Source organism: Ceratotherium simum, chromosome 14 (genome assembly GCF_057802395.1).
Source record: "Ceratotherium simum simum isolate JZ-2026a chromosome 14, ASM5780239v1, whole genome shotgun sequence".
NCBI classification, from domain to species: Eukaryota; Metazoa; Chordata; class Mammalia; order Perissodactyla; family Rhinocerotidae; genus Ceratotherium; species Ceratotherium simum.
In genome coordinates this window covers 46825545-46837674 of record NC_141913.1, presented here as the reverse complement: position 1 = coordinate 46837674, position 12130 = coordinate 46825545, and the positions used below count along the sequence as shown (strand labels likewise).

General features: G+C 43.0%; 1 protein-coding gene across 1 annotated transcript; it reads right to left on the bottom strand.

The window, feature by feature from the left end:
* Positions 1-326: 326 nt before the first annotated feature.
* Positions 327-11340, bottom strand: SEC11C (SEC11 homolog C, signal peptidase complex subunit). The gene is made up of 6 exons (XM_004422585.3): positions 11173-11340; positions 8586-8695; positions 5426-5575; positions 3111-3230; positions 1368-1425; positions 327-532 (listed from the first exon to the last, which is right to left on the bottom strand). The coding sequence occupies exons 1-6, from the start codon at positions 11257-11259 to the stop codon at positions 479-481; spliced, it is 579 nt and encodes a 192-aa protein (XP_004422642.1). The 5' UTR covers positions 11260-11340; the 3' UTR covers positions 327-478.
* Positions 11341-12130: the final 790 nt, after the last annotated feature.

The window sequence follows — 12130 nt, the reverse complement described above, 5'->3', positions numbered from 1 at the left end:
AACAAAGCAGATTACACTTTTCCTTCTAAAAAGGTTTTTAGGCTTTATTATCAGATTACACTTTATTATAATAAGAAGGCATCTCCTTTTAAGGGCCTGTTGTTCCCCCCTGGAAATGTCATCATGTTATGCAAAGAATTTTACTTTTGAAACTTAGACATTACAACTCTATCACGTGGACTGTGTGTTGTCCCTACTAGCAGGCCAGGCCCAGAAACAGCCTGCCTGGTCCTTGAAGTGGTGCAGGCCCTCATACTCGGTTAAGAATGATTACCACAAGTGGCAGACAGATGGAGCAGATTCAAATCAGAGCCGACAAAAGAAAATAATCCTTACCGGCGAATCATTTATTTGGACAAGACAAAACCGTCTCCACATTGTTTTCTTTTATACAGAAAGCCGAACATTTCAAATATATTAGTTTCTCTCCTTTGCAACAGAATTCATTTCAGTCTGGTCCCAGGAACTGCTTCTCATTCTAGGATTCACGTTTTAGTAACACATATGCACCCATTACAGCCAAAAGAGCATACTGTAAAGAAAACACAAAGGAAAATTACTGAGGTCTACAAATAAATTTGGCCTATAAATGTATCCACATGAAGTCTGTTCAATACTGGACAGAGTACAGAATCAAAAGATGACCTCTTTCCCATGCCTTGTTCTCCAAATGAGCTGTCAATGCCACACTACAGTTAAAAACCAAAAAATATATTGATGGACTAAGGATCAACTACCCAACAAACACAGCTAATGCACTATTCATTCCTGCATAGGTAGCCTATTGCTTGTCAAGTGATTAAAAATATATATATAGGGCCGGCCCCGTGGCTTAGAGGTTAAGTGCGCGCGCTCAGCTGCTGGCGGCCCGGGTTCGGATCCCAGGCGCACACTGACGCACCGCTTCTCTGGCCGTGCTGAGGCCGTGTCCCACATACAGCAACTAGAAGGATGTGCAGCTATGACATAGAACTATCTACTGGGGCTTTGGGGGAAAAGTAAATAAATAAAATTATAAAAAAAAAAAATATATATATATATAGATACCATTTTTGTTGAAGTTGGGAGATAAGCATTATTGGGTTTACTGTAACTAATTTTTTTGGATATTTAAAGATTTCCATAATAAAAAGCAACAAATATATAGGTGCCACTTTAGAACACACTATAAACATAAAAGGTGAAAGTGGCTATTTTAAAGAATTGATTTAAATGTTGATAATTTAAATGACTATGTTAATTTGTAGTTAACTACAAATACTCCGCAGGAAAACTAACGAGCAAAACATCTTAAACAGACTGCATCTTTTCAGCTGTACACGTAAAAGCTCCGATTTTTTTAAAAATACAGACACACAAATTCCTACCTTGAATTTTGGATAGTCATTCATTATTATGGTGACCATACCAACATACGGTAAAAACCTAAATTGCGGGATAAAAAGCCAGAAATATAAAAACTGTTTATAATAAGACAATAGCAACATTTGAAAACACTATAAATCGGCCTTAGGAAACAAATCTTCCTTGGGAATACCACTGATTGGGGCTGTAAGGACAAGATTCCCTCCTGTCTCAAAAGGCTTTATTAGGAAACAGCTTCAGAGCCAGCAGCCAGGACAATTTTCTAAGCAGACACATGATTTGAGCTAAAGATGCTACTTGTCTTCACCTGCTGCATTCACCGTAACAGAATTAGAATAATTAGTTGAGCTACTTGTACAAACGGAGTGGGCAACTTTCATAAATCTAGTTTTTAATTTTTTTAGTAGAAAAGTAAGATTCAGATAGCCTGTATAGAAACTGCTGTTAGAGAAAGCTTTTCAAGTACAGGGATAATTAGTCTGTAACTGAAAGAATCATCATCATTTTCATTTCACAGTGCTTTTCAGACGTAACAAACAAGTTTACTGGGCAGTGAATACAAACGTGAGTCCCATAACTTACACCCAAATGTGATTATGTCCCCAGAGAGAGAAGGTTCAGAGAATAAGCCAGTGGATGATTATGCTGACAAAATTAATGTCAATAGGTAGTCAGTTTGACCCAGGTCTCCAACATCTCCCTAACGGGAAACAAGGTAACACACCCTTCGTTCCTTCCAGTCTTATTTAAATCAGTAGCTTCAATCTCTTGCTTATACAAAGCCTATCACCAGAGGGTCTAAAGACACAGGTCTGACAAGCCGGAAGTCTCTCTCATCTCCCCACAGACATTCAAGTGGAAATGCAGTAGAGTAAAAACGGTTAAAAGGTGAGCAGAGGAGGAAAAAGGTAGACAAAGGCCTTAAACCACATCTGATGAATCAAGCTGCATCTTAGAAAATGGTAACCGGTGTGTTCCAGCCTTACAGCTGGGGGGCTTTAGATAAGATAAAAAAAGACATTTCTAACAAGGGTTAAACATACAACAGGTCACTGAGAGAGGAAGAACCACCTTTTTTGGTTTCTTAATAAGAGGATATACTCTCTGTGTCAATCAGAAGCAGAACTCATTGCTGGACCAATTATGCAAAGATGAATATTAAAAGACTTATCACAGAACTGTTTTTAGTAGTGAAAAACAGGAAATAACCTAAATGTCCACCAAAAGAGGCCTGATTGGTTAAATAAGTTATGATTCTCAGGGGAACAGCAAGTAGCCATTTAAAAAGATATAGCTGTAGATTTGACACAGAAAACTAGTTCCAACTTCCTGTTGGGTAAAAAAAAAAATCAAATTCTTCTCTGTAAAATTATATATGCACACACACATCTATATAGGTACAGGGAATATCTAGACTATTCACCAAAGTGTTAAACAGTGGTTATCTCTGGGAGGACGTCTTATAATTGTTATTTAAAATCCACAAATAACTAATCTCTAGATGAGGATTTATTTATTTGAAAAACAGAATTACACCCATATAGATAATAAACTTGCATTCAGCTTTAGATTTTAGGTCCTCAGTGCTGAGTTTTATTTAGTCATCACACTATAAACTAGAACTACTTATAACTCTCCTGACATATATTTGTAATGAATGATTCTATTAGTCTATACGTTTAGTTTGTTTCTACGCATTTTTGTGGTTCCTGACTCTTCTATATAACTTAAAAGTTAATCCTCACCCTCTGGCTCTTCCCACCACGTCCTTCTTTTCCAGCCAGTTCTGGCCTTCTTTGTACAAGCCTCTATCATCGACTTCATTATTATCTCCTTTAGTCAGAAATTTGATGTCTCCATTATCTCTGGAAAGTAAAATAATGTCCTTTCAAAAATCATTTTCAGCATAGCATCATTAGAAAAATATTAGTTTACCCAACACTTGACAGTCAGATATGGACATTTAGAAAAGCAGTCAAAGATAACTCGATCTTTCTTGGTCTAAGATGATCACTTACAGATAACCATTCAACTAAAGCACTAATCTAGTGACAATTTTATAGACTTAAACTCTAAAACACTCAAGTTACCCTGACAACCAAAAAGCATGGCAAAGCACAAGAGCTCGGTGAGGCAACGCTTAGCTTCCAACAACCGTTTCTTAGTCCTCAGGGACCAACTTGCTAACGTGCATTACAGTCCTCTTCACTCTAGACATGCACTTGCGCCCAGATCACAGATTTGAGCACAAGGTAATTCAAACGCAAGTGTGCTCTTACCTCTCCTCAAACTTACTTTTCCTTGCCAAATGTAGACTCTGTTAATGCATTATTTCCTTCACCACTGAGCAAAGTCGTGTAAAATCCGGTTTGCTAAGCAGTCTTGACACTTTGTTGTTAGTGCCATCAAGTTGACTCTGACTCCTAGTGACACTGTGGACAGCAGAATGGAACCCTGCCTGGTCTTTGTGCGCCATCCCCTCACCTTCCAGTGCTGTATCAGACAATGCCCTGCTGCTACTTATAGGGTTTTCATGGCCAATTTTTTCAGAAGTGGGTGGCCAGGTCTTTCTTCCTAGTCTGTCTTAGTCAGGAAGCTCCACTGAAACCTGTCCACCATTGCAGACCCTGCTGGTACTTGAGATAGTGGTGACATAGCTTTCAGCATCACAGCAACAGGCAGCTGCCACAGTAGGAAAACCGACAGACGGGTGGTGTGGTTGGAAACAAACCCAGGATGCAACAGTGAAAGCACCGAATTTTAATCCCTAGACTACCAGGGCTGGCTAGCCTGGACACTAGAAACACAATATTACAGCATTATAGATCTATAAAGAGGGTCTTCTTTCAATAAGACAAATGAAAAAAATGTACTATTATAATCTGATAAAATATTAAAAGCCCACAAAGATTTGAACCACACCAAAAGGAGCAAGCTGATTTGCAGCCACGATTATAAAGGAAATCAAGAGGATAATAATCCAGGCAGTCTCTCACAATTCACGCAAATTACAGAAAATCATTATTCCTCACCTTTGAACAATTTCTCATCTTTAGGAATTAGTTTTAAATCAGGTGAGAGTACTGTCACATTATGACTAAGCATATTTCACCATCAGTAAGTTAACAAGTAGACGTCAAGTAACATTAGTGCAGTACCAGGGTATTAACACAAACTGAAACAGAGATGTTTAGAATAAAATGATGTAAATATTTTAAGTATCAACATCTTTGGGGAACACCTGGAAGCAGTGAATGGAAGGGGAAATGTACAAATAGTTACAGTGCACACACACAGGATGAGAAATGCTCCATTATTTAAAAAACACAAATATACATATCTAACTTTAATTCTGCAACTCATGCTGGTAAAAATGCTACACTAAGCTGCATAAAGGTAAATGAAGAACCAAGTATACAAAATGTCACATTTTTGCTAACCATGTGACTGTACTCTCCAATGGGAACTTAATATATTTGAGCTAGAAGTAATTGTTTATGGTTCCCAAAGAGTATCTTAATAAGTCATCCTTGGCATTTAAGGGAAAGGTGAGGCAGCCTTGAGGGGGGAGAGAATTAATGCAGGATATGCAACCACCAAACACGGGATGAGCTGGGAAAGGAATTTTATCCATCCAGGCCTAATATTACTCTGCCACTTGGTCCACGGTGACAAAGAGAAACAGATAGCTTTCTGCCTTTCAGAAAATAATTCTCATATCAAAATAATCCTCAATTATAATGGGACCTGATTTTGAGACTCCTTCAAATAACTAATATTATGTTACACTACATTCCACCTTACACTGTGCAACAATTTAAGTTTTTCAAGTGCTTTAGTAAACTCAGTTCATTTAATTCTTGTCATTACCCTGTGAGTTACTATGGGTTAAAGTATTATCACTCCCGTCTTACTGACTGAGTTAAGAAGCAGATCCAAAGTCCCCCAATTAGTAATGGCAGAACTAGGGACACCCAATGCTTTTGCTACTTTTTAATCAACTATTAAAACTGTCTACCAAAAATTTACAAAACACCAAAAAGAAGTAAAGCCTCTTTACTTTTCATGAACTTTGATTACTCTGTGAACTATTGGAATGTCTCGTCCTTCAACTTTAAAAACAACAATTTCACCAGCTCTAATAGGGTCTTCCCGGAAATTCGTTAGGAACAGAAGGTCGCCCCTGTGAAAGGCCGGCTCCATGCTGCCACTAGAAAGAAACACAAAATCACATCCAGATTACCCTGGGTTCACAAGGCGGACATGTCAATTCATAAAGAATATAATAAACATATGTTAGAGTTTCAGCTTTCATGAACAGTCAAGTAGGTCTACGAGCTATAAAACAGGCCACGCTGGTTTCCTCCTGACACTGAAGGTGATGACAATAAGTGGGAAAAGAAAGGGTTTCTTCTTAGATTTAAGTATGAAAAGGGCCCTAGCAGGCCCCTCTGCAGTTTGTATTACGGAGAAAAAAGAACCAAGAATAACGTGGATTCTTTGAAATAAAAGCTGCCAGTTTTTAGCCTTAAAAAAAGTCCTTCATCTACAAATATATTACGATTTTCATTCAGAACTGCAGGCTCTGAAAGCTAGCTAATACCTACTCCAGGGCAATTCTTACATCTTATGGTGTATCCCCAGCACCTAGAACACAAATACACTTGTTCCAGGAATGAGAAACAAATGAATACACTCAGAAGGATGATCGATCCCAAAGACACACTGAGGGTTGCGACAAAATTCAAATCCAAGTCTTTCGATTCCTATGCATCATCCTTTCGACTATATTCTACAAAAAGCCCAATTCTAACAAATGTTGACTGTTTTGATGTGGAGGTCAAAAAATACTCCCCTGTGATACCACTGTAAACCCATGCCAAAAATCTTTGGTGGATTCAAAGTACATTATAATCTAGTGGAAGCTGAAACTATTAAAATAGAATTCATTTTACATATGGTCATGCTTTGTTTTAATGCATGAGAAAATAAATAAGACTTAGAAATATGGCTACCTAGGGGCTGTGCAACCAAGATGAGTGAGTTTGTTGAGGGCAGGAAGTGGGGAGAAACAAACAGACTAGTGAAGAAATGGGGAGCTTTAAAAGGAAAACATGAGTTCACAATGCGAGCAGCTCAAGAAGTCGGCCCTCCTGTACCTCGCAGGCCTGACACCCGTTAAACTTGACACTCGGAATCCAGCAGAGACTGGCCTGTCACTAAGTACCTGCTGATGTGTTTATTTTTAAGGGAAACCAGTGACACTACGTATGGTAATAGATCCAGCATTCAAAAATAGGAAATCTGAATAAAAAAGGTAGAGAGGGCTAGAAATATAAATGACTAAGAGTGAAAGAAAGAGAAAACAGCCTAGTAAAAACAAATCTGGGGTTTTTTGTCCCCCGACACAGAAGTTTATTTTGTCTTCTGAAAATAAAACATAACTGCTTCAGCATTTTGTTTTCTTCTAAAGAGTAATTAACGGCTAAAATGCTTAAGACAATTTCTTCATCTATTGCTTCATCTTTACTCTTTCAACAGAATTCCTGATGACAGACAAGGGGAAGACGTTTCTAGAAAACCATCTCAGTCTGCGATAACAATTAAGAATTGCAGCTAGAAAAACCTCCTGGACAAGTCTCCGAGGCAGGAAGAGTCCCTGCAGTCTGACATCAGAGTCTCTATCACGTTCCATAAGGAAAGCAGCTCTTTGAAATGTTTCACTAATATCAACATACACTTCTTTCCTCATGGGCCGGGGATTCCCCCAAGGGCAGTGTTCCCCAAGGTCACACATCTCTCGCGATGTCAACAGTTTACGCTGACAAACCAAATTGCTTTAGAATTGTAAAGGATGTTTAAAAAAAAAAAAAGTCCCTACATATGCAATTTCACAACAATTTCGGTATACGAGCATCTGTGTGATTTACGGAGAGCCAGATCATCTCGGATCCAGTTTTGGCTCTGCCAAAAGTGACCTGGCCTCACTGGGTCTTGGCTTCCTTATATGTTAAGCGAGAGGGCCCGTCTAAATTTCAGGGTTTTAATTTCCTCTTTTTTAAAAAAGCCTTAAAATCCTTCCTTCAAATGAAATCTTACCAGGAAGTATAACCACATACAATACACAAAAGTTGAGCTGTCATAACTGAAGCCAGGCTCAGGTGTCTAGAATCCAAGAGCTTGGTCCCCTTCTCCCTCCTAAGCCATCCACGCAGACCCCCGGGCACTCCTGGAGGACAGTGTGAAACTCACTGAGTCAGAGGCCCCCTCAGCTCCATGTGCGAGCTATGCTATCCCAGCGCTCCTAAATTTACGACAACACTGTATCTCTAGAAGTCGGCCCCTTGGCCAGCCACACAGGGTGGCCTGGTGAAGCCGGGGCCATAGGTGAAGCCCCACGACACGGCAGGGGGACCCGGCGGAGGGAAAGGGCACTGGCTTGGGAGCCAAGAGCCCTGCGTGCTGGCCTTGGCCCTGCACTGGCCAGCTGTGACCCTGCCCCTGTTACCACTACAGCCCACTGCTCCACCTGTGAAACAAAGGGGCTCTGTTCCCACCCACAAGAAGACTCAATGATCTAGGAGACATTGGACAGAGGGCATCCTGAAGCACCTAAAGGCTCCCAAACATTTAATTTTAATTTATTTAATTTTAAATTGATTAAGTTTTTCCCCTTGGATGACTTCATGGCTACATGAAGTTAACAAAAGTATTAACTTTTCCAAAATAAACAGGCTGTGCTTCATAAGAGTAATAGTCTCTAGAAGAGAGTAGCCCCTACAACAGCATTACAGAAGAAGCTTGAAAAAATACTAGACACGCTGCTAGGCACCAGGGATACACGCTCCCTGCCTACTTGGTACAAAGAAAATTAAGGAACAGTTTTAAATTACTTATGTTTACAAATCAATTTGTACACAAACAATGCACTAATACCATATTATTAAACTGTCATTTTATGTGGATTAAAACATTGAAATACAAAAGCAAATATACTGCACTGAAGCATTAGCATCAACATGATAAAAGCTCTAAAATATCTGTTGGAAAAGATAGATTTTTCAACAAATGCCAGAAAAAAGTGAAATATTCTCAAAACAAATGTCAATAAATAAGACTCTAATAGTTTGTCCAATTAAAACACTGAGTCTTGGTTGTCATCCAGGCTTCAACACTGCTCCTCGGTCACGGGCAGCAGTGGGACAGCCTGCAAGACCCACCTCAGCACCACCACGATCGGGCTCTCGCTGCCAGTGAGGACGATCAAGCCTTTCCAGATCATGAGCGCAGAAGACACGATCATGGCAAAGTTTAAAACCTGGTAGTAGAGCTGGAACGAAAAAGGCCAAACCCAAAGTGAAAACCAATGGCAGAATATTCACTAAGCCTAAATGGAGATGTGATTGTTAAAAAAAGGAAAAACCAAAGCTGTGATTTTAGGACATGAAACTAATTCACGCAAACTATAAAATTAGGAGGTATTTCAACTTTTGTCCATGGAATGAGCCTTCCATATACTGTCTCTCCTTCAATGAGAGAAAACGGGAAAAAAAAAAGAGCGAATTGTGGGACCTGCTTTGTTAAAGCCTCAATAGGACTCTACTTACCTCTCTAGAATTTCCAGGATGGGAAATTACAGGCTGAAGGATTTCCCAGAACCTTCAACCCTGAGGGAACCCACCACTCAAGCTCCACCACTGGGCCCGCTCTGGTGTCGAGTGCGGGGCTAACCTGAGAGCCTGGCACACACGGGGGGTTCCACTAGAACCACTCCTTAGCCCCACGGCCAAAACAGCCCCAAATGAGGCTTCAGAGTCCTACAGCACTCAGCAATGAGGCCATTCTGCATCTGAAGCTACGTTTTAAAAGTGAACAAAACCTTTAAACACCTGGATGTTTAGATTTTCCATAAATGTTTTAAAAGGTGAACAACAAATCTCTGGTTAAGAACATGGGCAGAAAGGTCGCCCAAGTCAATATCTAACTCTAAGCTGACCCCTCCCACGTTAGCCCACTGAGTCAAGACCCACAGGGCCTGTCGTTGTCCCTCCCTGTACCTCACAAGCTGAAGCACAAGGCTCTTCCTTGCTGACAGCTGCCTGCCACACCTGCCCACCCCTGGGGACTAAGGGGAAAAGCAACACCACCCCAGGTCACAACACCCTGTCGGGCTGTAGCTGAATTGTTAGCCAGGATGTCTACCATCCTCCAAGAGGCTGCAGGGACAAAAGCCACTCTGCCTAGCACTACTCAAAATGTAAGCTCCTCAGGGCACCTGCCCTTACCGTCCCCCAGGGTGGCTCCTTTTTGGAAGCTGACTCAATCCTCCTTATCACAACTCCTGTGGTGGCCCTGGGTGATTTGAAGAGCCATGTGGATGGCCCACCCAACACTCTGGTGTCTCTACTCCTGGACCTCCTCACCTCCAACGACCTTCTCCCTCCACCTGAATGGTCCACTCGCAGCAACATACCTGGAACTGAAACTGCCCGAGCCCACGTCTCTAATTCAATTATCCCCTCCATCTGACCGCATCCGCCTGTTCTTCCGGCCTGCGTGCTCCCTACACGGCAGGCAGGACTCATGCTCTTTCGGGACCTCCACCCGTTCACTTGTGTCTTTCCACACTCGGCATGCAGCACGCCCTCCCTCGCAGGAGAGTACCCAAACCCTCCACCAGGCCTGGCAGCCCTCACTCCGGGACCTGCCGTTTACCCCTCCAGGGAATAAACTTCCAGACCCCTACCTGGGAGGGGAAGACCTCTGAGTGGACTCCGGGAGGACAGCTAGGGATCTGCGTCTCAGCTTTTTCACCCAATCTCCTTTATTTCAGCCCCACCTTCCCTTTACCCCCAGTTCTGGAGATATCTGGTACTGCCAATTCTGGAGTCTTTAGCATAATTAGTGAAGACTTATTCCTCAGTTTCCCCAATGCTGGCTCCAGCTGTCAGCTGCCAGTCTTCCATCTGTTTTCTAGCCTCTAGTATTTGACTGATCTTGTTTCCTTTCCTGGGCTTCCTATCTTGGAGTAACTGATGACTTTTAAAAGTCCCTTTATTAAAGTTTTAGTGGTATTTCAGAGCAAGTGTCACTAGACAGTTTAGATCCCATCTTAACTACCTAGGAGCTTACCCTACTAGCTTTCCAGAACACCCCTTTGAAGTGAGTTTGGAACTAGGACTCAGATCACACAGCTCTGGACAACATCCTTTTCCTCAAATATCCAAACTTAATTTTAACTGAGACATAATGCAGGGTTATGAGCTCTTTTTGAGGAGGGAATACAGTTTAAACGCAGTTTTAAACACACTTTAGATTTAGTTTAAAATACAGTTTAAAAAATGCACAAGGCCTGGAGAAATGGGGGTTAAATACTCTCAGAAAGTCCTAATAGGGATGTGCCAGGTGGTTTTACAGGGTTCTGACTTCTGAGAATGTAGACCTTTACAGGAACGGTTCTCAAACTTCAGCGCGCACTAGAATTACCTGGCAGGACCTGAGAATTCGCATTTCATACAAGTTCCCAGGTGATGCCGAAGCTGCAGGTATGGGGCCCACAGTTTGTGAACCACCGTTCTATTCGATTAGTTCTCAGGCTTGGCTGCACATGACAATCACCCGGGGAGATTCTGGAACTTGGTATACCTGGTCTCCACCGAAGACCACTGAACCAACGGGAGGGGAGGGGTGCTGGCATCCATGTTTTACGTATTTAACTTCGCGGGGCGCTGTCCTTGCCGGAACCCTACCCGGGAAGTCACAGCCGGTCCCGGCCCCCTGGCGCGCCCCCACGCGGGCCTCCGTTACCTGGCGCTTGTTCATCTTCCTCAGGTCCCCGAAGATGTCCAAGCCGGACGCGGGGAGATGCGTCCCCACGGCGCCCGCGCGCACCATGGCGGCGTCTCCGGGGGCCGAGGCGGCGCGCCCGCTCGGAGTATCGCAGACAGCTGCGGAGCACCTGCCGCGGCCCCGCGCACCAGCCCCGCGTCCTTGCGGACCACGTGACCGGCGACCCGCTCGGGCGTCTGGGAATCGTAGTCCTGCGGGCCTTGGCCACCAGTGTACCTGGAAGGAACTGGGAGGAAAAAACTACCACTCCCAGAATGCCGCGGGGCGAGAGCCTCGTCCAGTGAAGACCCAGGGCTCCTAGGGAGGGCAGCGGCGGGGCTCAGGAGCCTTATCTGACCCTTGCGAGCGAACTTGGGGGAGGGGGTGATCCTGCACATCGCATGGGCAACTCGGGGAAGTGACTACCCAAGAGGAACTGAATTCCCCACGACTCTGGTCAGGCGCCAAGAGGACACCTAAAGCTCCCTTACTTTCACCAGCCGTGTGTCTTAGCCATTGGATGACTGCGCCGAGGGAAGGCGGGGCTTCTACGCTGGCGGCGGGCTGTGCTGAATCCGGGAGGAGCGTGAAGGTGGGGACGGCGGGTGGGCGGGGCTTGGAAGAGGCGGGACTTTTGAAGCCACGGAGTTCCGCTCTCTGCCAAGAATTTGAATGCAAGGAAGCATCTTTGTATCCTCTTGACTATAGTTGTGTCACAACGGATATTAATTGAGTGAATAAATAACCGCCTAGTTTTATTCACGAGCAAACAGAGGCCCAGAAATGTTAAATGACATGGCCGAGGTTAAGTGGCAGAGTCCAGAATAAAACTCAAAGTTTACAGTTTCCCAATTATGGATTACCACAGTCCTGATCCTAGATTATTTTTAGATCATTCATGCACTCACTTATGCATGATTTATTTCATTCATTTATT

What these genes read in the sequence shown, in the direction of transcription:
- SEC11C (XM_004422585.3), bottom strand. Translation starts at nt 11,259, where the DNA reads ATGGTGCGCGCGGGCGCCGTGGGGACGCATCTCCCCGCGTCCGGCTTG. An exon ending in CCGATCGTGGTGGTGCTGAG is followed by an intron (nt 5,576 to 8,585) that starts GTGGGTCTTGCA and finishes GTTTCTTTCTAG; the next exon opens with TGGCAGCATGGAGCCGGCCT. An exon ending in ATGACTATCCAAAATTCAAG is followed by an intron (nt 533 to 1,367) that starts GTAGGAATTTGT and finishes TTTTCTTTACAG; the next exon opens with TATGCTCTTTTGGCTGTAAT.